Here is a 26,854-nt window from a genome sequence, read left to right on the forward strand (position 1 = left end):
AAACATTCATCAAATTATGCAAGTTACCCGGATCGTTTGAGAAAAAAGCTTGAAGTAAATAAATCATGTTTTTGCTTAAACTGTTTGTTTTAGCTTGCTATGAAGAATGATCGAAGTACAGCAGTGGGTTCAACTTTTATTTCACTTTCCTGATATAATCGCTAAGGCTCATCCTATTCCTATATAATATTAAGTGGTATTGTATTTTGAATGAAATCTCATTATAATGATAAGGTTGAGACTATTTAAAACAGTAATACACAATGTTACTTCTTACATCAGATTTTTAAGTAAGAATGGCTTATAATTTGAAATTTAGAGTATATTCTCTTTAGAATTTGAGCCTTCTGGAGGATTGGCCAAATTCTGATTAGCAACTCTAAACTTTAATTTTTTACCTGTGGTGCTCAAAAAAAAAAACCACACAAAACACTTCCTTTTCTGTATTTCAATTAAGATAGGATGTGGCCCTGGCCGGGTAGCTCAGATGGTTGGAGCGTTGTCCCAATACACCAAGGTTACAGGTCCAATCCCCAGGCAGGGCACATATAAGAATCAACCAATGAATGCACAAATAGGTAGGACAAAAAATTGATCTCTCTCTCTCTCTCTCTCTCTCTCTCTCTCTCTCCACAAAGTCAATTAAAAAAAAAAAAAAAAGACAGGTTCTTCCTCCCATGCAGTATATTGAGCAGCACGGGGGAAATGTGGGCAGGAAAGCTCTGCAGACAGCCCGACAGCGTCCTTCCTTGTAGTGGATCCAGAAGAAAATTGTTATTTTACAGTCTTATAGGTTTGTTCATCACACACACATGGCCCTTTTCATGGCTGTCATCACTGCTCATGAAGGGCAAAAACCACCCCCTTTGCTATGATCTATAAATATTTATTGATGCTGATAAGGTCATTCTTTTTAATATTTGTCCAGTCTTTTAATTGCTAGAAAAATAAGTGACCAGAAACTCTTTTTCTGCTGCTTTGCAACTGTTCTTGTTTTAGTTCTATCTTCTCATTCCCACCAAAAAAGAAAGAAAAACCTATTAGGAATTTTTTTCCTGGGTACCAGACCTGAAATCCTAGGTCACCACTTGGTTTTAGTCATGTTATACCTTTGCTGCTGACAATTCAGGTTGTAATTGTATTCTTCCCAGGGTGCTTTGTCAACAAGGCCAAGGACTCATCATTTTATGAAACTTCAGTCACCTCAAGTGCTAAATTCGCTATTCAGGTAAATGTAAGTGCCCAGAGATGGCATTTCAGTCCCCAGACAGCAAAACATTTATGGGCTTGACGCGATTTCTCTTACTTTCCCAGCAGTCTATTGAGATCTGTGGTTTACTGAGGATTTATCACCCTACGATTGAGGCATCAGGTGTCATTCTCTAGGTGGCAAGACCTGAGTTCCCTGAAGTTAATGTACAAACCCATTCTCAGGCTATTTCATCCCCATCAGCACTGAAATCCTCTATTTCATCCGGCTCTCACTGGGGTTCTTTTGTTACCAAATGCACAGTCAGCCCATGCTGCATGCACTCAGACTAACGGCCTAATGGCAATAGGTTTCCCTGGCACACATAGGGCAGGGTCCTTGGCTGGGCTGTTAGCATCGAGGAATCCTGATGCCTAAAGCTAGGGTGATATTTTCATAGTAAAACCCATACTTAGTTATCAGTGTTTGTTCCTCCTGTGCCATCTGAGGGAAGTCTGCCCCAACCCATGAAACGCTGCACCCAGGGGTGTCCTCTTTCATAGCTTTGCTGTTTACAGGGCATAAGCAGAGGGGAGAATATGTGCTCTGGTCTCAACCAATCAGTTCATTTGTTTAAAAAAAACACCTCATCCTTGCTCTCAAGGTGAGCACACATACAGCTTTCTGCCTCTTCAGCAGTTACCCTGATCAACCCTGGAGTCTTGAGGGTTGTGTCTGGGCTCCAAGATGAGTTTTGACATAGAGAAGTTCTGTTGTGTTTATTAACAATCAACCTTCCAGTCAACACAGCGGCGTAGTGAACATGGTATGCACCTCCTCCCACAACCACATCAAAGTTCCAACTAAACTACAAAACAATCATCTCAGAACTGCCTGAAATCTAGCTGAATGGAAGTCCTACAACTAAGGATATAAAAAAGAAGTCACATGGAGACTGTTAAAGAGGCTAAAACATGCAACAGGCTGGTCCCACAACCACTGGGGACTCAGGAGGTAAAAGCCCCAAGGAAGTCAACCCACAAGCAGCACACTGTAACCCATAACATAATATTTCTAGAAGCTTATTCAGATTCTACAGATTTCAAAAGAAAATTAAATTCAAAATGAGAAATTATACCTCCAAGGCCAACAAGCCCCCAAATGGACAGCCACCTATTAGTACTCTGGGAGGGTTCATGTACAATTCATACAGAGCTTTCAATTGTAAGTATGTAAAGAAATGGGAAGATTTAACTAAAAATGATCTTAGCTTAAGATGGCTAAAATGGGGAACTTTTGATATACTAGAATTGATTTTTTTGCATGCACAATTGGAAAAAGCCAGCTCTAAAATTAAACAAAATGAATGGGAAGCTTACTTTGATTGAACATTAGGAGCCTCAAGACGAGGCACAGATAAACTCTCTTTTCTCCAGGAGGTTAATAAAAAAGTTTTAGAGACTGTCTCTGAATTAAAAATGGCTTCCAAAGCTACTCACTGCCACTACCTACTCCTCCCCCTTTCCCAGCTACTCCGTTAGAGCCTTTACTCTCAGAGCTTTCCTGTGTGGGCTTATTTTCCTTCCTCCTTCCCCTCCCCATTCTTCTCTTCCTTCTCTGCTGCCTTCACCTTTACAGACTGAAAATGAAACTAAAAATAGCTAAACCAGAATGCACTAGAAAGACCAGAAACTCTGGTGGCTCCCTTTTGGGAAAAGCCAGTCCCAGGGAGGGGAGAATAGGCAAAAATTTATACTGCTTTGGTTAGAACAGAATTAAGAAATCTAACCAAAGATGTTCCTGATCCCCTCCAAGACCCCGTCAGACTTGCTAAGGAATTTGATTTCACTATCAGAACACATGATCCTGGTTTTCCAGACCTGTCTTAACTGATACACTCTTCGTTTATGAGAGTAAGGCAACACAAAATTTAAATAAGGCTTGTGGGGAAAAAACCTATAGAAGATTTTTTAAGACACAGAGAGACTGAGATGAATGCAGGGAATTAGCCTACTGGTTTTACCAAGCCACTCCTCAGATCCGCCCCCCAGCCCCAAAGAGAGTGGACTAAAATCGGGCAATGTAAGTGAAGACCCGATGAAACCATACTTGATTTCTTAGAACACTTTAAGAAAACTTCCAAACAACATTCAGAATTGTCTCCATACAATTTAAATAATCATCAAAATCATCCATTTCTCAAGTTGCCATTTTTGAAAGGATTAGATGAAGAGTTTGTAATTGTGATTAAACAGCGTAAATTAAACTGGCCTACTATGCATACTAATAAGCTAGCAGTTCTGGCTGATCAATTACCCAAAGTTATTCAAAAGAAGGAAAAGGGTGAAGCTGCTAAAATCACGAATTTACAGCTCCAACAATTAAGCGATCAGGGCAGACCTTCCCAAAGGACTTTCAACAAGCTGGCTGTTTCTTGTCTGGAAAGCTCTTTATTTCGCCTTCAGTTTTAAATGATGCCCTTGCTGGTAAAGTAGTCTTGGTTGTAGGTCCTTGCTTTTCACCACTTTGAATATTTCATGCCAATCCTTTCTGGCCTGAAATGTTTCTATTGAGAAATCAGCAACAATCTTGTGGGAGCTCCCTTGTAGGTGACTGTCTTTCTCTTGCTGCTTTTAAGATTCTCTCTTTGTCTTTAACCTTTGCCATTTTTATTAAGATGTATCTTGGTGTGGGCCTCTTTGGGTTCATCTTGTTTTGGACTCTCTATGCTTCCTGGATTTGTGTGTCTTTTTCCTTCACTAGATTATGGAAGTTTTTAGTCATTATTTCTTCCAATAAGTTCTTGATCCCTTGCTCTCTCTTCTCCTTCTGGTATCCCTATGATGAGGATATTGTTACACTTCATGTTGTTCCCAAGTCCCCTTAAACTGTACACATTTTTTTAGTTCTCTCTTTTTATTGCTCTGATTGGGTGTTTTCTGCTACTTTGCCTTCCAAATTGCTGAATCAATCCTCTGTTTCATCCAACTACTATTCATTCCTTCTGTATTCTGTATTCTCCATTTCAGGTGTTGTGTTCTTCATTTCTGACTGGTTCTTTTTTATGGTTTCTATGTCTTATTTTATGCTGTTAAGCAACCTTAAAACCATTGCTTTGAACTCTATATCTGACAATTTGCTTGCCTCCCTTCATTTAGCCCTTTTTCTGGAGATTTCTCCTGTTCTTTCATTTGGGACATGTTTCTTTGTCTCCCCATTTTGGCTGTCTCTTTTTGTTTGTTTCTATGTATTAAACAGATCTGCTATGACTCCCAGTCTTGGTGGAGTTGCTTTTTGTAGTAGGTGTCCTTGGGGTCCAGTGGTGTAGTTTTTTGATCATCTGCACTGGGTGCTCCAGGAATGTCCCTTGTGTAGGTTATGTGAGACCTTGTGTTATAATTGAGTCTTGATTGCTACTGGCCTGTCTGTGCATGTGGTTGACCCTCAGACTGACTGTGAGGCTCAACCTCAGCCATGGTAAGTTGCTGTGCAGGTGCTGACCACATGAAGCAGAATTTGCCTTAGCTACATCTGGTGTCTGCCAAGACTTCTCTTTGGATATGCTGCTTGTGAAGCCTATTGGATCCTGCTCTGATATTGTCTGAAACTGGACATTGAGTATGTTGTTCTGGGCCTCTTGGGAGGAACTCTGGTGCAGGCCAATGGCAGATGCTATCTGTGACTGGCCCTGGGCACCTCTTTGGAGCTCAAGTAATCCACAGGTGTGGGTGCCTCTGCTGGGCCTGGGTGTTCATAGGAAGGACCAAGCTGTGCACCAAGGCTAGCTTTTACCAACTTCAGTCCCACGCGCAGGTCAGCAAAAGTCCTAAGACGCTTTCACCTGCCCACTGCCTGTTAGGCTCAGTCACTGAAAGAGCTTCTGGTGGTACTCAAATCAAATGAAGTATGTTCTCAGTGAGTCGCCAGGTAGAAGTGGTGTTCACCAGATTGACACAGTTTCAAACTCAGTGCCAGTGCTGGGTCTGAAGCCACTCAGCAAATGCCCCTGGTTATTCCAAGTCTAGCTGCCACCTGCTGAATGCTCATACACCTTAGACTCAGGGAGTGGTAAGGGTGAGGCCAGCAGTGTTTATCAGGCCCAAACAGAGCAAGATTTTGCCATGTAAAGGGTGAGCTCTGCTTTGGTCAGTTGTGTGAGGAAATAATAGCCCCTGTCCTAGCTCTGCACAACTCAGTCTGTCCCAGATTCTGCCAGGAAGAGATGGAGCTCTGCAGGGTGGGGCTGCCAGGAGTTGGGAGGATAGAGCTAATGGATCTCCCCTGAGTGGGAAGTTCCTGTCAGGCTTCAAGGAAGCTTGAGGGTGTGAACTCTCCCTGAGAGCCACACAATTCAGTCTGTCCCAAACTTGGCAGTGTGGAGCCATTAGGAGTTGGGTGGGTGGGGCTGCTGGAGCTTGGAGGGTGGCTCTAGTTATCTCTCATGAGGGGGAAGCAGCAGTTAGGTTTATGGGAAAGTGGGGGAAATTGCCCCCACCCCAATGCCATACAACTTAGTCTGCTCAGACCTCTACACACTGGCCAAGGCAGTTCACTCCTCAGCTGGGCATAAGCTCTGTGGAGTGGGGTGAGAGGGAATCCAGAAGGTGGGGCTGTTGCTTTCCCCATGGCTGATGCCATATAGAGAAAAGTGCTCCACCCAAGGAAGATGGTGTCTGTGGTGTGGGAGAGGGACTCAGCACTGGGATCCTGGTCACTGTTCTTTGAACTTCCTCCCCAGAGCCACAAACCCCAGTCTCTTCTCACACGACTCTAGTCCACTCTATCCTCCCTCCACAGGAGGCCAGGGCAAGTGGCCCTTTAAGAGGGCACCTCTGTCTCTAGGAGACTCCTCTCTCTCCCTGACAGAGACCCCTCCCCTTTACACAGAGGCTATGTGGGCGCCTCTTCCTGGCTCTGGTGCTCTTGTCTAGGGAGTCCAGCCTGGGGTTGAGACCCCATGCTCCTCATGGGGAACCTTTGCAGCTGAGACACCTTTCCAGAGGTAGCAGGACCAGCCCTTTTCACATTTCCTCCTTTCCTAACAGTCTCGATGGGGCTTCTTCTGTAAATCCTTCATTATGAGACTTCTGCTCAGCTAGACTTCAGTTGGTTATTCAGGATGATTTTTTCTATAATTTAGTTGTAATTCCAGTTTGGTCCTGGGAGGAGGTGAGTGTTGCTTCCACCTACTCCATCATCATGTTGGATTCCCCCTCACTGTGATCTTTTACCTGCATACCTCTATAAACTATGTGTGTTAGATGTTAACTATCCTGCACCCACCCATGGAAAAGAAACATGTATTCTCCATTTTGCTTTTATCCAATCCTATAGATTCCCACCATTTTACTTTCCTTGCCTCCTTAATCTGCCACCAATGTATTTCATGTAATCTTCCTTATGTTTTCTCCTTTGATTGTAACATATAAAGTGAACTGCAACACTGCTATTCCTGGGATCATTTTCTCAATCCTTTGAGACTTTGCTTTTTGGTCTGGCCCTCAGCTTAGGCACAAATAAACTTTAAATCTTTGTTTAGGTTTGGAATTTCTTTTGTCAACAAAATCATTCTCTTTCTCTCCCTTCCATTTACCTTGTATTTAAGCAATTGTTAAATTTGTTAGTCAGGACTGAGGGGGATCAGGTGCTGTCCTGACTTGCAACAAGTTTAATCCAGCCAGTGGAACGACGTACAGCCACCAGATTGAAAAGAGAACAGTGACAAAACCAGAGTAAGTATTGTCCCCTTCCAGTTCTCTCATAGTCTCGTGCAGAAAACATAGCAAAAGCCACCTTACTGGTTCCACTGACTCTGCCATTTTCTTCCTTCCAATCTATTCTTCAGACCATGGCCAGAATGAATTTTCTAACATTCAAGTCTGATTATGTCATGAACCTGCTTAAAAATTTTAATGGCCTCCTGCTGTCTATCCACAGGATAAAATCTGAAATCTTTTGATTGACATAAAAAGCCTTTCAGGGTCCCCTAGCCAACCAGCACAGCCCCGCGTCACACCACTCCCCATCCCCATTCTTTCTCCTTTAGTTACTGACCTGCATGTCATCCTCAGAACATACTATGCTCTCTTGCATTCTCATACCTTTGTCCCATCTGTCTCTTGCATACTTTGATTTATCCCTGGGGTCAGCTCAAATCCTGTCTATTTTAGGGAGGCTTTTCTTGTCGTTTTAAGGCAGAATTAGCTCCTCTTTTACTTACAGTGCATTTTGCACCTACTTTTATATTATTTCATTATGATTACATAACTTTTTTCCCACTAAAGTTCTGAAACCCTTGAGGGTAGGAATCTATTTCATTTTTATTCTTTGAAAAAGATCTTTTATCAAATTTTGTTTATTGTCTTGAAGGGGTTTTATTGGGGGGGTTGTTTTGTTTTGTTTTTACGATGCCTTTTGGGCTAGGCTTCTAAAACCTAGTGCCTGCAATATAGTAGGTACTGTATAAATATTTGTTGTGTGAATTAGTTTGATTTTATGTAAGGATCTTTCCCAATGAAAGCTATTCATTGTTAGAGTAGGTTTACTGAGGGGATATATATAGTCTTTTAAAGTCATCTTTCAAAAAAAAATTGTCAAGAAAGGCCCATTTTCACTTGGAGATTTACTAAATGACTTTTTATTTATTATTTATTTATTTATTTATTTATTTTTATTTATTTATCCTCACCCAAGGATATTTTTTCCATTGCTTTTCAGAGAGAGTGGAAGGGAGAGAGAGAGAGAAACATCAATGTGGGAGAGACACATCGACTGGTTGCCTCCCACATGACCAGGGCTGGGGACTGAGCCTGCAACCAAGGTAGGTGCCCTTGACCGGAATCGAACCTGAGACCCTTCAGTCTGCGAGCTGATGCTCTAACCACTGAGCAAAACTGGCCAGGGCACTAAATGATTTTTAAATGTTTCTTTAATCAACCAGTAAGTATTTACTAAGATCAGCTTTATGCAAAACATTGGGCCAGGAGATACAGGATAAAATAAAATGCTACCGTTCAGGGAGCTGATAGTGTGGTTGTTACAAAAGAAACACAGACAGCACCTAGTGAGGCACGGCCAAGTATAAGAAGCCTGGAGAGTGTGGTCCCGACCACAGGCTCAGTAAGCGCTGAGAGAAGGGGCAGAGCACCAGGGTGGGGGAGGCTGGGAAATATTCAGTCTGGGTGTGGGGGGGGGGGGGCAGAAAGAAAGGCATTGGATTTGGAAAGATAAAGAGGAGAAAGAAAAGCACCCTGGAGTGTTTGCACACCCGGTGCCTAGCCACCATGTAGGAGGCAGTGGCAGTTAACAAATCCTCTCTGGATAAAGAAAGTGAGACATCCTTGGGGCTACTCTATTGCTGTCATTTTTGGTCTAACAATCTTTAGATGTTTGTCTTCTCTTTGTCTTCATTCGGGACTGGGTTATGCACGAATGGGTCCTAGTGCACACAAGAAGAAACAACGTTCCTTTGGCTTTCTTCTGATTTTCTTCCATACAAAGCTTTGTTTTATTTTTTTTACTGCTTGTCTAGGTCCATGCCATGAATCAAGCATTGTGATTTTACCATGATTGTTTTATTATTGATTGAGAATGTTACAATTTTTCTTAGTAATACTTATGAAAGCTATAGTCTGCAAGAATCTTACATGCTTCAAATATATTTTAAATGATAATTTAAGTAAAGGGTGATAGAATCATAGCATTTTGCATCTAGGTTGGGCTTTGCAGTTCATTTCAGCCAATCCTTTATTTAAAGAAGAAGAAACTTAAGGCTTGAAGGAAGCTGAGATTTGCTCAAAGGTACTCCTCAAGTGAATGGCAGGTGAAGGCTCAGAGGTTAATGTCTTCTGACCCTGTCCATCACCCATAATGCAGGACAAGCATTATGGTGCTATCCTTTGTTCTCTGCATCCCACTGGCCAAGCTCCCTAGGCTCTCTGCCAGGTCTGGTACTAGATTCTGTTCTCTACATCCCACTGCAAGAGAAATTTCAGTCTCCACGCTCTCAACTTCTGGGTGTGTCCTCAGTCTCAGTGGCATCAGCTTTCAGAAAGCTCTGTGTGATTAACTGTTTGTACTTCTTCCTTTTCAACTCTGAGAGTAGCCTGGAGGGATGCTAAAGTATATTTCATGAAAACAGAAATGAAAAAAAAAAAAAGCTGGAGTAGCAATATTTAAACCAGACAAAATAGACTTTAAAACAAAGGCTATTATAAGACACAAGGAAGGACCCAACAATTCTACTTCTGGGTATAACTTATGAAGTGATCCCCTCAATGTCTACTACTCATTTGACACCACATATAGTTATTACAATATTATTGACTGTATTCCCTGTGCTGTACTTTATATCCCATGACTGTTGTACCTGCCAATTTGTATTTCTTAATCCCTGCAACTATTTTACTCATCCCTGCCCCCCCAAACCCCAACCATCAGAATGTTCTCTATGACTTTGTTTCTGTTTTTCTTGGTCATTTATTTTGTTTTTTAAACCAAAACACTAAATCAAAAAGTCATATGCATCCATGTTCACTGCAGCATCATTTACAATAGACAAGATATGGAAGCAGCCTAAGTGTCCCTCATAGATGACTGGATAGAGAAGTGCTGCATATATACAATGGAATATTACTCAGCCATAAAAAAGAATGAAATCTTGCATCTGCAACAACATGGATGGACTTAGAGGGTACTGTGCTGAGTGAAATAAGCCAGACAAAGACAAATGCCATATGATTTCACTTATATTTTGAATCTAAAAAACAAAATAAATGACAAAGAAAAACAGAAACAAAGTCATAGAGAACATTTTGATGGTCAGGGTTTGGGGGGGGGGATGAGTAAAATAGTTGAAGGGATTAAGAAATACAAATTGGCAGGTACAACAGTCATGAGATACAAAGTACAGCACAGGGAATACAGTCAATAATACACTAATAACTATGTGTGGTGTCAAATGGGTAGTAGACATTGGGGGGATCACTTCATAAGTTATATAAATGTCTAATGACTATGCTGTACACCTGAAACTAATATAATGCTGCATGTCAACTGTAACTGAAAAATAAAAATTATTTTAAAAAATTAAAATTAAAAAATCCCTGGCTGGTGTAGCTCAGTTGGTTGAGCACTGTCCTATTCACCAAAGGCTCACTGGTTCGATTCCCTGTCAGGGCACATGCCCAGGTCATGGGCTGTCTCCGGTAGAGGTGCGTGTGGGAGGCAGCCGATTGACATTTCTCTCTCTCTGCCCCTCCCCCTTCCCCTCTCTCTAAAATCAATTTTTAAAAACATAAAAAACATAAGAGTCCACTGGGGAAGAAAGATGATTTAGGCAATCCTTCTTTTCTAACTTCTCTGAAATTGGAATGAACTTAATTATTTTTCTTATTACTTTCACCACTGTACATAGTTTTAACTGATGATGTCAACAGGCTCTATAGGGCCTGGATGATTTTAAAGCGATCATTCCTTCTTGAGCAGAGATAAAGTCTGGTCCACTAGTGACTGCTCCACACAACTCCAGACACTGGCTTATGAAATCACCTGCTAGCGCTTTTCCCGATTCTTCCAGAAAAAGTCAGTGGGGACTTTTTCACAAAAATCTTCCCTGAAACAAAATATGTTTCAAAGTAGTAAGCCCATGGCCAAAGAAGGGTGCCATTCTGCTAAATTACTGTTTGTGGGCTTCCACGTTCTGCAATGAGGACTCAGTGAGGCTCTGGGGTAGTGTTTTTGGGTCACGTTCCCTCTCACGTAGTGTTTGTGGGTCATGTTCCCTCTCACCCAGGGACTCTGTGTAGCTGCCAATTTCAGAAGGAAACAGACTCAGCAGCACAGCATTGGACAGTATTTTGGAACTGTGACATTTCCCTTGCATTTTCTCCATGCCTTTCTTCTCTAAGGGGTTACAACTTTGCATGTTTAGAGAATGAAATAATTTTCCTCTAGAAAATAGAACCTTTGGGAAAATGGGTAGGGTTGGCTGGCTGAGAGAACAATGGCCCATCTGGGAAGAAGCCAGTCTTACGCCTAGGAGGGTGGGTAACTATTTGCAGGCACAAGAATAAACCCTTAAGTGATAAGAAGTCAGTCATAAACATTACTTATATTCAGCAGTAAACTCTTGAAACACATTTAAAATTTAATCCAGCAAGTAACCTTTAGCTGCTGGGCTCTGTGGTGCCAGTTCTTTTCAGGATCGATGGCAACCGTTTCCATCTCTTTGGAACTCTGGGTGGACGTCTTGTCAGTTACTCTGACTGGGGAGGACATCTAAGAGGGTGAAACATACAGCATGTTAACTGGATTCAGTTTAGTCTTAGAGCCACAGGGCTCAAGTCTTTAGAAAGAGGGTGGGTTTTATTTTCAGTTCATTTCAAGGATTCATGTTAGTCCTTAGGGAGCTAGGCTGTTCCCAAGGGAAATGGGAATAAACAATGTTTTCTCTTTCAGGCATGATCTGAAAAAATTGGTGCTTTGAGATCACACTACCCATTGCTTTTAATGCTCTATACGTACTCAGAGGGCCCAATTTTATAACAGTTATCATGTGGTATATCTGCAACTAAAGTCTGAGTATGCCAAACAAAACTACGTGATGAAATAACACTACACTGCAAGGGGATGGGGACAACAACAGTAGTAGTATTTTTAAATTATTGTTGAAAGTATTACAAATGTTCCCTTCTCCCCCCCCCCCATTGATCCCCTCCACCCAGCATCCACCCCCACCCTCCACCCCCAGGTCTTCTCCACACTATTGTCTGTGTCCATAGGTCTTGTATATATGCATCTAAGTTCTTGATTACTCTCCTCCCCCCACTCCCCACCTTCCCTCTGAAATTCATCCAACTGCTCCATGGTTCTATGTCTCTGAATCTATTTTGTTCATCAGTTTATTTTGTTCATTAGATTCCACATATGAGTGAGATCATGTGGTGCCTGTCTTTCTCTGACTGGCTTATTTCACTCAGCATAATACTCTCCAGTTCCCTCCATGCTGCCCCAAAGGGTAAGAGAGCCTTCTTTTTTACAGCTGCATAGTATTCCATGCTAATAGTATTTAATATACAGTGAATGCTTACAGTATGCCAGTTGGTATCCCAAGCACTTAGCATCTATCAGTCACTCTTCAAACAACCTTATTGGGTATGTACTATTATTACCACCTTTTGGAAATGAGAGAAACTGAGGGATAAAGAGGTTAAGTACCTTTTCCAGAATCAACAGCTAGTAAGCAGAGGAGCCAGGTAGTGTAACTCCAGAGATTAACTCCAGTCTAACAGCTTTGAAACTAACTCACTCATTAGAAATATCATCTTTAACTTGCAGAATTTTTTTGTTTGGCACTCAGTGAATTTGAATGATCTAGATCAGTGGTTCTCAACTTTAGTAAGATATTAGAATAAGCTAGAAAGCTTTTTAAAAATATCAATGCTGTCCCATCCCAGACCAGTTAAATCAGAAGGTCTGGGACCTGAATTCAGGTGGACCTGAATATCAATATGATTTAAGCACCTCCCCTTATGTAGGTCTTTCTGCAGCCAGGTTTGGGAACCACTGATAAAGGGAGCTACATAAGGTTTATGTCCCCAAATTATTCATGGAACTTAGGTCCCCAAATTATGAAGGCCTTTCATTGCCTCCATTAGCTAGCTACCTGTTTTAAATTTAAAAAATTAGATTGTCTCTGCCTGGCCAGCTTGGCTCAGTGGTTGAATGTTGACCTATGAACCTGGAGGTCACAGTTTGATTCCCAGTCAGGGCACATGACCAGGTTGCAGGCTCGATCTCCAGTGGGGGGCATGCAGGAGGCAGCTAATCAATGACTCTCTTATCATTAATGTTTCTGTCTCTCTCTCCCTCTCCCTTCCTCTCTCTGAAATCAATAAAAACATATTTTAAAAAAAAAATTAGATTGCCTCTGTCCTATGTGGAATTCTAGCCATCAGGTAGCATTTCAGAAAGCAATGTTAAAGTTATACAGTCTCAATATCGGAAAGGATTCTGGGGTGATCTAGTGCAACCTCTGGTACTTCTATCCCATCCTGGCAGATGTGCATCCACTTGCTGCCTAAACACATGCCCCTCTCCTGGCAGAAGTTACCTGTTTGTCAGTGTTAGTACAGGTTTAAGAATCTTCTAGGAAGGAAGGGAGAGAAAAGAATAAGGCAGCTTGCGAACATTCCCTCTCTGTGGGAGACCTGGTCCTTTCGGCCAACCCTTGGGGTAAACGTTAGATTTTAGTCTCACTTCATGGGTGATGAGCGTGACTTCCATCAAGGAGCAGCCTACATACTACAAGGCTCTTCCTGACAAGGGCAGAAATATGTCTTCCTTTCATTTCTACCCCTCTGCCCTCGGAAATAGCATGGAACAAGTCAACCCTTCTTTCAGAAACCCCCAGGAATGGCGAGAGGCTGACTAAAATGTCTTTCCTGAACCCTCTCTCATCAGAGGAAGTCCCGAGATGTCTTTGCCACCCCTCCTGGGAGGGGTTACTCAGGGTGGGCTCCTTTGGCCACTCTGTGTTATCACCTGTAAATGCTTGTCTCCCCATTTCTAATGCGACTGATCTCTACACATAGATACAGGACTTTATATCGGCTTTGCTGAGCTCCCCCCGGCAGGCTGTGGAGCAACACCAGGGAGAGTACAGGCTTAGCGTCCGTCGTGTCTGTGTTCAAGTTCTCCATCACCGTTACTTCACTTCATACTCACACAGACTAGTGCTCAATAGGAAAACAAGCAAAACTATTTATCAGATGTTAAGTAACAAGCAAACACTTGACAATGAAGATAACCTCACTCCTACCACTCAGTGTGACTTCTCTGGCACCAGGAAGACAACATTTTGTTTCCTTTATTTGGAATGTAACCTTCTCTACCTGAATATCTACTTATCACAATCACTGCACATATACGTGTGTGTGTGTGTGTGTGTGTGTGTGTGTGTGTGTAGCAAGTAGACGGTGTGGAAGTTTAGATACTTAAAGGTTAATCTGACAATGGGAAAAAGTAAAAATAAAACTTTATCAGGCTTGAGTTTTCACTCCTAGTACCAGGATCAAAATGGACTATTTGATGATGGAATTTTCCTGCTAACAAATGGAAGCGCTCAACGGGTTTGGGGTGATACCACTCTGCCAATGGAAACCTCCACGTGAAATAGTTGAACTCGCGCTGAAATGGAGGGTTTAGAACTACACAACCTGCTGCTCTGGTCAGGAACCATTTCTCAGGCTTGCAGCTGGGTCCCTCTCACAGTACTGGCTCCAGAAACACTGCACGACTATAGAAGTGTTAGGTTTTACAACTTTGTCATCACCATTACCAAGGTTTCAATCCCTATTGCCACGATGTTAAAAGAAACACAGCTCCCTTTAAAGAAAAATCCACTCTATCCAGGAGGAGAAATGAAGACTAAGATTGTAAAATAATGTCTAAATACCCTGCCTAAGCAGACAAGGAAATAATCCCTTTTCAGGCCTCAGGCACACAATGTCTTGGATGAGCTGTTACCTGGAGCCCAGGAGAAAAGCTGGGCCTGTTCCTGGATCTGCCATGGGCAGTTCTATTTCCTGGATGCTGTAAAGGGGGCTTAGTTTAGTTAATTCAGCTTTTCACCGGTGATACTGTTTGATGGACAGTGATGGGATCATTATATAGCTTTGGTAAAAGTTTACAAATTGAAAATACACTGACTTACGCTTCCTTCCCCAGAGAATGTTGGACGCACGATATTCCCACCCCACGCTGCTTTGTTGGAACTCGGTGTCTAAATCGGCGCGGCGAGCCCCTGGGCAAGCAGAGATACTTCCACATTATCTCTTTGAAAGTGGAGTGGGACACAACCTCTGCCAGCTATTTTTTTTTTTTTTTTTTGTGAACCATTCTATTAATACCAATCAAATTGAGAAAATGATCGAATGAAATTGCATTTTGAGCATCATAAGCTGCGTAATGTCTATTCTGTTAAATTGGGGCCTATAATTGCTTCTCTACTGAAAAGATACAACAAAGACAGCAATCATGGCATGTCATTATCCCGGACTGGAAACCGGCCTCTGCCGGGAGGACTTCAAAGGCTTGTGGTTCTCGAATTGCATTTGGCTGCTATTGTGGAAGAGCAGGCAATCTTGATTAGGTGTTTATACCGAGGGAAGGCACGGAGCAGAGAGCCTGAGTGCCTGGGTCTAGAGCCATTAAAAAATTGTACATTATGTTCCTTGCTTTGAAGTGAGGGTTTGTAGGTAGGAAAGCAACTCCGATTGAGCACAGCTGAGCTAGACTGGCTGCGACTGCTCTCCGAGAAACTCATCAGGTTCCCAGGGACTCAGCACCACACAAAAAGTTGATGCTTTACAAGAGCTACATGTGAATTAATGTATCTGCATGGACACTGAAACAAGTTCAACTAGCATACTGCCATTAGGGTCTGCCACCACCCGGGAGTTGCGTCTGTCCTTCCTCTTGTTGTTTTTTTTATTACTGACCTTCTATTCAGATGTTGTGAGGAGCTCACATTAATTTACCAGGTTCCTTATTGTTCTCATTCCTTGATGGTACTAACAACTAGCACATATCCAGATAAAAACAGACCAGATTCTGATTGTTAAAATGTAGTATTTGCTTACCAAGGCTCCAAAGCACCTGCTATTTAATCCGCCTCTTCGGGGCACACACTGGATGCAGTGTCAACTTGCCAAATGAGGGATCTGCAGTATGCATTCTCTGTCTCGGCTTCTAATACATTTTGCAGTGTTGGTTTATGTCCCTCACATCAGCAGTGCACCCTGTGTTTATACTTGGTGAGGCTGAGGCAGGACAATGCAGACTGTCGCTTTGTAAGGCTCCAATGTGGGTTTTTAGCACAGCTATCTGAATTAGCTGAGGATGCATATTAATTATTCAGTTCTTTAGAGATATGAAATACGTTGGTTCTGTGGTTGGCCACTTTCTCCATTCCAGAACATTTAATCATGTATTAGCAGGTATGTGTGCAATAAAAGTCAGGTGACAGGGAAACTTTTGGCTATATTATTTTTTACATTCATTTTCCATATAGGCTACTCAAGTTGTACAACCTAAAACTAATTATGCCAGTCACCTACTTAACACTTCATTGCCTTTCCTTTGCCCTTAATCTTTAAAAATTTATAAGGCCTCCCCCAAATAAAATAAAACTACAAAATAAAAATGTACAAGGCCCCGCACCCTCTGCTCTTCAGCCTCAACTCTTCGCTCCCTAGTGTACTTTTTCTGTTCTGGGGGTGGGCCACATGTACCATCGTCTCTGCGTCTGGCATAGGCCATTCTTTGCCTGGAAACCCCTTTTCACCACCAATCTGACCAATCTCATTCACTGTTCCAGGTTTGGCTAAAGTGTAACTTCCTCCAGGAAGCCTTCCCTGACACCAGAGGTTAAAATAGATGCACCTGAGCACCTGTACTTAGAACTTTGTAGTTTCCTTTTTGTAACAATTGTGTTTGTTTCTCCTCTAGATTGTAAGTCCCATGAAGGCAGGAAAATAATGGATTCTGTGGGGGCTGCTGAGCTGTATAGCTCCAGGCACCCTATGCATGCAGCCTACATAGTAGCTCTATGTATGCCTGGCACATATGTGCTCAACAAGTATTATTGAGCGAAATTAATGTGCATTGCTCATTGAACTCTCCATTTCCATCAGTATACATATAATCCACTTGTTTATCTGGCCAGATTTGTGCTTCTATTAAAGCCAGGTAGCCAACTGTCAATAAAATAAGGTGGAAACTAGACCCTCATCTTCCATTTCTTTCCCTTGTTTGCTGGGCCACAGGCCCACTGGCCCTTCAGCCCTTTGTACTTGCTGTTCCCTTTTCTAGAATGTTCTTTCCTCAAATATTTGCATGGTGAGCTCTCTCACCTCCTTTGTGACCTATTTAAAATCATTAGCCCTTATATCACATATCAATACACTCATTTTTCTATTTTGTCTATTGTCCAACTCCTGATAGAAGGTAAGCCCCACAAGAGCTGGGATTTTGTCTGTTTTGTTCAATGATGTATTCTAATGATGTCTCCTAGTACAATGCCCGACACATGATAAGCTCTAAAACATATGCCAATGATGAAGAAATTAACCATTTTTGAAAATGTGAGAGATTGTTAGGAATGTCTCGTCTAACCTATATGAAGGTTGACTAGCTAGCAACCTGAACTCCCCACAACACAATTAAGACTAAGTGTGACGTGTGATGTCATAGTATTCAAACTGCTCCATTGCTAAAATCCTCCAATTACTCCAAATCACGCAGAGGGAAGGCTCAGCTCCTTAGCACAGTGGTTCCCAAACTCGAGCATGTATCAGCATCGCTTAGAGGGTTTGTTAAAACACAGGTGGTTTTTTTTACATTCACTAGTATTTTATATTAGTTTCAGGTGTACAGCATAGTGGTTAGATAATCATACATTTTAGAAAGTGGCCTCCCTGATATCTCCAGTCCCCGCACACAGTTATTACAATATTATTGACGTATTCCCTGTGCTGTACTTTACATCCCTGTGAGCATTCTGTAACTACCAACCTGTGCTTCTCAATCTCTTCACCTTTCTCACCCCCTCCCTCCCCTCCCATCTGGGAGCCATCAGCCTGTTCTCTGTACCTATGAGTCTGTTTCAATTTTGTTTGTTCACTCATTTGGTTCTTTAGATCCCACATGCAAGTGAAATCATGTGGCATTTGTCCTTCTCTGACTTGTTTCACTTGGTGTAATACCCTCTAGGTAGATCCATGCTGCTGCAAATGATACAGTTTCACATATACATTGATATACAGGGTGGGGCAAAAGTGGGTCTACAGTTGTGAGTACACAAAACTGAGTTTATTCCTGTATTATTTTTTATTATTACATTATTTTCCATATGAACAACTGTAAACCTGCTTTGCCCACCCCTGTATGTACCACCTCTTCTTTATCCACTGGTCTATTTAGGGGCACTTGGGCTGCTCCCATGTCATGGCTATTGTAAATAACACTGCAATGAGCACAGTGATGCATATTTCTTTTCAAATTAGTGTTTTTGAGTTTCTTTGGATATAAACTCAGAAGTGAAACCATTGGGTCATTAATTTCTTGAGGAGCCTCCATAATGTTTCCCACGGTGGCTGCCCCAGTCTGCATCCCCACCAGCAGTGCACGAGGCTCCCTTTTCTCCACACCCTCGCCACCACGCGCTTGTTGATTTACGGATGATAGCCATTCTGACAGGTGTGAGGTGATATCACTGGGGTTTTAATTTGCATTTCTTTGATTATTAGTAACATTGAGCATCTTTTCATACATCTATTGGCCATTTGTATGTCCTTTTTGAAGAAATGTCTATTCAGGTCCTTTGCCCATTTTTTAATTGGATTGTTTTGGGAGTTTTTTGGTATAGAGTTGTATAAGTTCTTTATAAATTTTGGATATTAACCCCTTATTGAATATATTATTGGCGAATATCTTCTCCCATTCAATAGGCTGTCTTCTCGTTTTGTTGATGGTTTCCTTTGCTGTGCAAAAACTTTTTAGTTTGATGTAGTCCCATTTATTTTGTTGTTGTTGTTTCCCTTGCCTGAGGAGATATATCAGAACAGTACTGCTACAAGAAATGTCCGAGATTTTAAGGCCTATGTTTTCTTCTAGGATTTTTTTGGTTTCAAGTCTTACATTTAAGTCTTTAGTTCATTTTGAATTTATTCTTATATATGGTGTAAGGAGGTGGTCTAGTTTCATTTTTTGCACGTATCTGTCCAATTTTCCAACACCATTTATTGAACAGACTGTCCTTACCTCATTGTATGTTCTTGCCTCCTTCGTCAAATATTAATTGACCATATAGGTGTGGCTTTATTTCTGGTCTCTCTATTCCGTTCCATTGATCTATATGTCTGTCTTTATGCCAGTACCAGGCTGTTTTGATTACTACAGCCTTGCAGTACAGTCTGATATCAGGTAGCGTGATTCCTCCATCTTTGTTCTTCTTTCTAAAGATTGCTGTGGCCATTTAGGGCCTTTTGTGGTTCCACACAAATTTTTGGAATATTTGTTCTAGTTCTGTGAAATAGGGCATTGGTATTTTGATAGAAATTGCGTTGAATCTGTAAATTGCTTTGAGTAGAATGGACATTTTAATGATGTTAATTCTTCCTGTCCATGAGCATGGCATAGGCTTCCACTTGTTTGTATCTGCTTCAGTGTCTTTTTTCAGTGTCGTATAATATTCTGAGTACAGGCAGGTCTTTTACCTCCTTGGTTAAATTTATTCCTAGGTGGTTGTTTTTTTGATACAGATGTAAATGGGATTGCTTTCTTAGTTTCCCTTTCTAGTCGTTTTTTGATGGAATCTTAGGGTTCTCTCTCTCTAGACAGTATTATGTCATCTGCAAATCATGACGGTTTTACTTCCTCCTTTGCAGGTTGGGCGCCTTTGATTCCTTCTCTTTGTCTGATGCTGTGACCAGGACTCCGGTGCTGTGTTGAATTAGAGGGTGAAAGCGGACACTCCTGTCTTCTTGTTAAGTGATTTACTGGATTAGGCAATACTTTCCAGGCCTCCTTTAGATGTCCTAAATAATGCCACAGCTGAATGCTCAGGGCTGGTCAGCTACTGGTAAGTACCCCTTCGCACTTCTCTTTCCACTAGTTAAGCCGTATGTTTGTCAAGAGTCTTTTACATTTGTTCCCAAACCTGTTTATTCCTATAGAATGTATTAAAATTATGGGATTTACTTAAAGATTAGATCACGTGGAAAAATCTAAATGTGAATGGGGTTATTTTCATGAAAACTAAGTGAAATAATTTAGAATGACTCAATAAAAGCAAATGGCAAAATAACACGTGGAAGGAAAAAAGTGTAAAAGATTAGTGGAATCACAAAAAAACTATAAAGATTATGTTCTTAGATTGTTTCTAAGTGCTATTTAAGTCTTCACTTTCCTTTCAAGAAACCAGTCGTGGAAATCATAGATGCTCTCAAATTGATACAAGAGAGACAGGGCACGACCCCAACCAATGGGATATGCACCAACAGAAACAGCCTTGGCTCCTCAGGAAAAAACTGGCAAATTCATGTGCATTATATATTTTAAGTTTTATAGTTATCATTTTTCATTCTGCTTTAAACACATTATTTGATTAATTGACTATCAGTTCTTAACTAGTACCACAGAGGTCCCTACTGTACCAGTGAGCTTCTACTTAAATGGTACCTATATTCATGCCTTTATACCAGTGCTTATGCTCCCTTTGCCTACAATACCTTTGTTGTACACCTACACCTGTTATCTTCTGCTTCTTTCTTTAAGATTTTTTTAATTGATTTTTTTTAGAAAGAGAGGAGGGGAAAGGGAGAGAGCAAGAGAGAAACATTGATGTGAGAGCGAAACATTGATCGGCTGCCTCCTGCACGCCCCCTACCTGGGATTAAGCCCACAAGCTTCCTCCCAATGTGAGATCCGCTGGTGTCACTCTCCCAGTTCTTGGTGGCCCCACCCTCTTGACTCTTGGTGGCTCTGCCCTGCCGCAGTCTGGGCAGAATCCAGGACAGACTGAGTTATGTGGCTCTCGGGTGGGGGGCCACACCCCCAACTTCCCCCAAGCCTGACTGGCACCTCCCCATTTCCTGACACACACTGGCTCTGCCTTGCTGAGATTGAGCTCATGGCAAAATCTGGGACAGAACGAGTTGTGTGGCTCTAGGATGGGAGAAATTTTTCCCTTGAACAACCAACTGGTGTAGAGCCTTCCTTTCACACAGGCCAAATCTTGGTCTGTTTCAGTTGCATAAACTCTGCTGGGTTCACCCTGACCACTCCCTGAGACTCTGCCTCACCACAAAGGTCTGCAAGCACCCAGTGGGTGGCACCTAGACCTGGTGTACCCTGGGACACTTGCTGAGTGGCCTCAGATCCAGCGCTGACAGCAAGTTTAAACCTGTATAGATCTGGTGAACACCTCTCACCCTACCTGGTGACTCACTGAGAACCTACTGCATGTAACTCAAGTTATTGTCAGAGGCTTTTTCAATGACTGAACCTAACAGGCAGCCGGCAGACGGAGGCAAGCAGAGGCAGACCTTGTGGTTCCTAGGGGCTTTTGCTGACCTGCCCCCAGGCCCAGTGCTAGTAAAAGCTGGTTTTTGTGTAGCTTGGTCCTTCCTGTATATTCCAAGGCCCAGCAGAGACAGCCACAAACTGTGGATTGCTTTGTAGCTCCAAACAAGTTGCCCAACACTGGTCATAGGTAGTGTCTGACACTGGCTTGCACCAGAGTCCTTCCCAAGATGCCCGGGAACCAACACACCCAGTGGCCAGCATCAGACAACATCAGAGCAGGATCCAATTAGTTTCACAAGCGGCATATCAAAAGGGAGATCTTGGCAGGAATCAGACCCTGCTGAGGTGAATTCTGCTCTGTGTGGTCAGCAGATGCATAGCAGATCACATGATGTGGTTGGGGTTGATCCTCACAGTCAGTCAGCCTGTGGGTCAACCTCACACACACAAATGGGCCGATAGCAGTCAAGGTGCAATTACAACAGGTGTCCACATAATTACACAAGGGACATTCCTGGAGCATCCATTGCAGGTGATCAAGGAGACTGTGCCACTGGGTCCCACATTACACCTACTACATAGGGCCACCCTACCAAGACTTGGAGTCATAGCAGATCTACCTAATACATAGAAACAAACAAAAAGAGACAGTCAAAATGTGGAGACAAAGATACATTCCCCAAATGAAAGAACAGGAGAAATCTCCAGAAAAAAAGCTTAAAAAATGGAAGCAAGCAACCTAACAGATAAAGAATTCAAAACAATGGTTATAAGGATGCTCAAGAAACTTAGGGGAAGAATGGATGAAATCAATGAGAACTTAAAGAGATAGTATGCATAAAAAAGGACATAGAAACCATAAAAAAAAGTCAGAAATGAAGAATACAATATCTGAAAAGAATACACTAGAAGGAATAAACAGTCAGTTGGATGAAGTAGAAGATCGAATCAGAGATTTGGAAGACAAAGTACCAGAAAACATCCAATCAAAGCAGCAAGAAGAAAAAATAATTCTAAAAAATGAGGACAGTTTAAGGGAACTTTTGGGACAACATGAAACATAACATACTACTAATGGTGGTATCAGAAGGAAAAGAGAGAGAGCAAAAGATCAAGAAACTATTTGAAGAAATAATGACTGAAAACTTCCTTAATCTGGTAAAGAAAAAAGGCTAGTCCAGGAAGCATAGAGAGTCCAAAATAAGATGAACCCAAAGCAGCCCAAACCAAGACACATTATAATTAAAGTGACAAAGGTTAAAGACATGGAGAGAATCTTAGAAGCAGCAAGAGAAAAAGTTACCTACAATGGAGCTCCCATAAGACTGTCAGATGATTTCTCAACAGAAACATTTCAGGCCAGAGCAACTGGCATGAAATATTCAAAGTGATGAAAACCAAGAACCAGCACCAAGACTACTTTACCCAGCAAGGCAATTATTTAAAACTGAAAGAGAAATAAAGAGCTTCCCAGACAAGAGAAAGGAAAAGAGTTCATCACTACCAACCAACATTAAAAGAACAGAAGAAGAGGAGGAGGAGGGGGAGGAGAAACAGAGGAACACAGTTAAAAGAGTAAAATGGCAATAAATATGAACCTATCAATAATCACTTTAAATGTAAATGGCTTAAATGCTCAAATCAAAAGAAGACATAGGGCAGCTGAATATATAAAAAACCAAAATCCATATATATGCTCTCCACAAGAGATCTATCTCAGAATGAAAGATACACACAGACTAAAACTAAAGGGATGGAAAATGATATTTCATGCAAAGGGAAAGGGAAAAAAAGCTGGGGTAGCAATATATATATCTGACAAAAAATACTTTAAAGCAAAGGCTGTGGTAGGGGACAAAGAAGGACACTACATAATGATAAAGGGATCAATCCAACAAGAGATATAGCCCTTGTAAATATTTATGCACCCAACACAGGAGCACCTAAATATGTAAAGCAAATCTTGATGGACATGAAAGGAGAGGTTGACAGTAATAAAGTAGGGGGCTTTAAAACCCCATTGACATCAATGGGTAGATCTTCCGGACAGAAAATCAACAAGGAAACAGTGGCCTTAAATGACACACGAGGTCAGATGGATTTGATTGATATATTCAGAGCATTTCACCCCCAAAACAGTAGTATATACATACATTCTTTTCAAATACACATGAAACACTGTCTAGGATAGAAGACATGTTAGGACACAAAACAAGTCTCAGTAAATTTAAGAAGACTGAAATCACATCAAGCATCTTTTCTGAACATACTAGTATGAAACTAGAAATCAATCATAAGAAAACACTGAAAAACACATGAGGACATGAAGGCTAAATAACATGTTCCTAAACCATGTAATGGATTAACAATGAGATCAAGGGAGAAATCAAAAGATACCTTGAAACAAATGATAATGAAGAACACAGCAACCCAAAATATAATGGACAGTTCTAAGAGCTTTCATAGCATAACAGTCCTACCTCAAGAAACAAGAAAAATCTCAAATAAACAATCTACCTTTGCAATGAAAGGAATCAGAAAAGAACAACTAACAAGGCCCAAAGTGAGAGAAGAAAGGAAATAATGATTAGCACAGAAATAAACAAAATAGAGTCTACAAAAAATACAGAAGATCAATGAATCCAACAGCCAGTTCTTTGAAACAATAAATGACATTGACAAACCTTTAACTAGGCTCAACAAGAAAAAAGGAGAGGACCCAAATAAATAAAATCAAAATGAAAATAAGTAAAAACTGACTCCACAGAAATACAAGGGATTGTAAGAAAATATTACCAACAACTATATGCCAACAAATTGCGACAGTCTGGACAAAATGGATAAATTCCTAGAATCATCTAATCTTCCGGAAATGAATCAGGAAGAACCAGAGAATCTGAATAGACAGCTTACAACCAGTGAAATTAAAGCAGTAATAAAAAAAACTCCAAACAAACAAAAGGCCTGGACCCAATGGCTTCACAGGAGAATTTTACTACACATTAAAAAAGCACTATCACCTATCCTTCTCAAACTCTTCCAAAAATTTCAAGAGGAGGGAGGACTTCCAAGCTCATTTTACAAGGCCAGCATTATTCTAATTCCAAAACCAGATAAAGACACTATAAAGAAAGACAATTATAGGCCACTATACCTGATGAACATAGATGCAAAAACCATCAACAAAATATTAGCAAACAAGATCCAGCAATACAGTAAAAAGATCATACACTGTGATCAAGTGGGATTTATTCCTAGAATACAAGGCTGGTACAATATCTGCAAATCAATAAATGTGATGCTCCACATGAACAAAAGGAAGGATAAAAATCACATGATCATATCCACAGATGCTGAAAAAGCATTTGATAAAGTCCAGTACTCACTGATGATAAAAACTCTCAGCAAAGTGGGAATAGAGGGATCATACTCAGCATAATGAGGGTCATATATGACAAACCCACAGCCAATATCATACTCAACAGACAAAAATGACAAGTGTTTCCCTTTCTATCAGGGACATGACAGGGATGTCTGCTTTCAACACTCTTCTTCAACATAGTATTGAAAGTCCCGGCCACAGCAGTCAAAGACGACGACGAAATAAAAGGCATGGAAAGGAAGAAGTAAAACTGACATTATTTGTAGATGACATGATACTGTGTATAGAGAACCCTAATGATTCCACCAAAAAACTACTAGAATTTATAAATGAATTTGGTAAAGTAGCAGAATACAAAATAAATATTCAGAAATCACTTGCAATTTTATACACAAATAATGAACTATCAGAAAGGGAATCTAAGAAAACAATCCCACTTACGATTGCATTAGAAAAAATGCCTAGCAATAAGTTTAGCCAAGGATGTAACAGACCTGTATTGACAAAATTATAAGACACTGAAGAAAGAAACTGAAGAAGAAACAAATAAGTGGAAGCATACACCATGTTCATGGGTTAGAAGAATTAGCATCATTAAAATGTCCATGCTTTCCAAAGCAATGTACAAATTCAACAAAATTCCTATTAAGATATCAATGGCATATTACACAGAACTGGAACAAGTATTCCAACAATAAATATGGAACCACAAAAGACCCCAAATAGCCACGGAAATCTTGAGAAAGAACAAAGATGGAGGAGTCACATGCTACCTGATATCAAACTACTCTACAAGGCCATAGTAATCAAAACAGTATGGTACTGGCATAAAAAAAGACATATATAGCAGCTGAAGAGAATAGAGAGCCCAGAAATAAATTCTTGTCTTTATCGTCAATTAATTGTTGACAAAGGAAGCAAAAACATACAGTGAGGTAAAGAAAATCTGTTCAGTAAATGGTGTTGGGAAAATCGGACAGATATGTGCAAAAAAATGAAACTGGACCACCTTACACCATACACAAGAATAAAGTCCAAATGGATTAAAGACGTAAATGTAAGACTTGAAACCATAAAAATCCTAGAAGAAAACATAGGGAGTAAAATCTTGGGCATTCCTTTTAGCAATATTTTTTCTGACATATCACTTCAGGCAAGGGAAATAAAAAATAAACAAGTGGGACTATACCAAACTAAGCAGGTTTTTGCACAGCACAGGAAACCAGCATAATGAAAAGACGGCCTACAAACAGAAGAACATTTTTACCAGTGATACCTCTAACAAGTATAATGTCCAAATTTTATAAAGAACTTATACAACTCAACAGCAAAGACCCAAACAATTCCATTAAAAAATGGGTGACGCTGGCCGGTGCGGCTCAGTCGGCTGGAGTGTCATCCTGTGCAACAAAAGGTGGCAGGTTTGATTCCCGGTCGAGGTGCCTGTGGGAGGCAGCAATCAGTGTTTCTTTTTCATATTGATGTTCCTCTCTCTCTCTGTCTCTCTCCTCCTTCCCCCCTTCCTCTCTCTAAAGTCAGTTAAAAGTGGGAAGAGTATTGGAATAGACATTTCTCTGAAGAGGACATACAGATGGCCAATAAACATATGAAAAGCTGCTCAACGTGACTAATCATTAAAATTCTAATTGAAATCACAATAAGACATCACGTCACACTGGTCAGAATGGCAGTCATCCATAAATCAACAAGCAAGTGGTGGTGAGGACCTGGAGAAAAGGAAACCATTGCGCACTGCTGGTGGGAATGCAGACTGGTGCAGCCGCTGTGGAAAGCCGTGTGGAGTTTCCTCAAAAAATTAAAAACAGAACTGCTTTATGACCCAGTGGTTCCACTTCTGCAAATATATGTGAAGAGACCTGAAACACTGATTCAAAAGAATATATGCAGTTCTATGTTTATTGTTGTGTTATTTGCAATAGCCAAGATTTGGAAGCTTCCCAAATGCCCATCCGTAGATGAGTGGATAAAAAAGCTGTGGTACAGTTACACCATGGAATACTACTCAGTCAGAAAAAAGAAAATCTTACCCTTTGCAACAGCATGGATAGGCCTGGAGAGTACTGTGCTAAGTGAAATAATCCAGTCAGAGAAAGACAAGTGCCATATATTCCTCCTCTATGTGGAATCTAATGAACAAAAGGAACTAACAAAACAGAAACAGACTCATAGATACA

General features: G+C 41.0%; 1 protein-coding gene across 1 annotated transcript in view; it reads right to left on the minus strand.

Annotated features, from left to right (window-relative positions):
- JHY (junctional cadherin complex regulator) overlaps positions 1 to 26,854 on the minus strand; it is a 102,211-nt gene that overhangs the window by 30,348 nt on the left and 45,009 nt on the right. The window contains exon 9 of the mRNA XM_081122757.1: positions 11,354 to 11,467. Within this exon, the coding sequence (XP_080978883.1) occupies positions 11,354 to 11,467 (114 nt within the window). The remainder of the gene's footprint in view (positions 1 to 11,353; positions 11,468 to 26,854) is intronic.

This window comes from Miniopterus schreibersii (genome assembly GCF_964146895.1).
Source record: "Miniopterus schreibersii genome assembly, chromosome: 20".
NCBI lineage: Eukaryota > Metazoa > Chordata > Mammalia > Chiroptera > Miniopteridae > Miniopterus > Miniopterus schreibersii.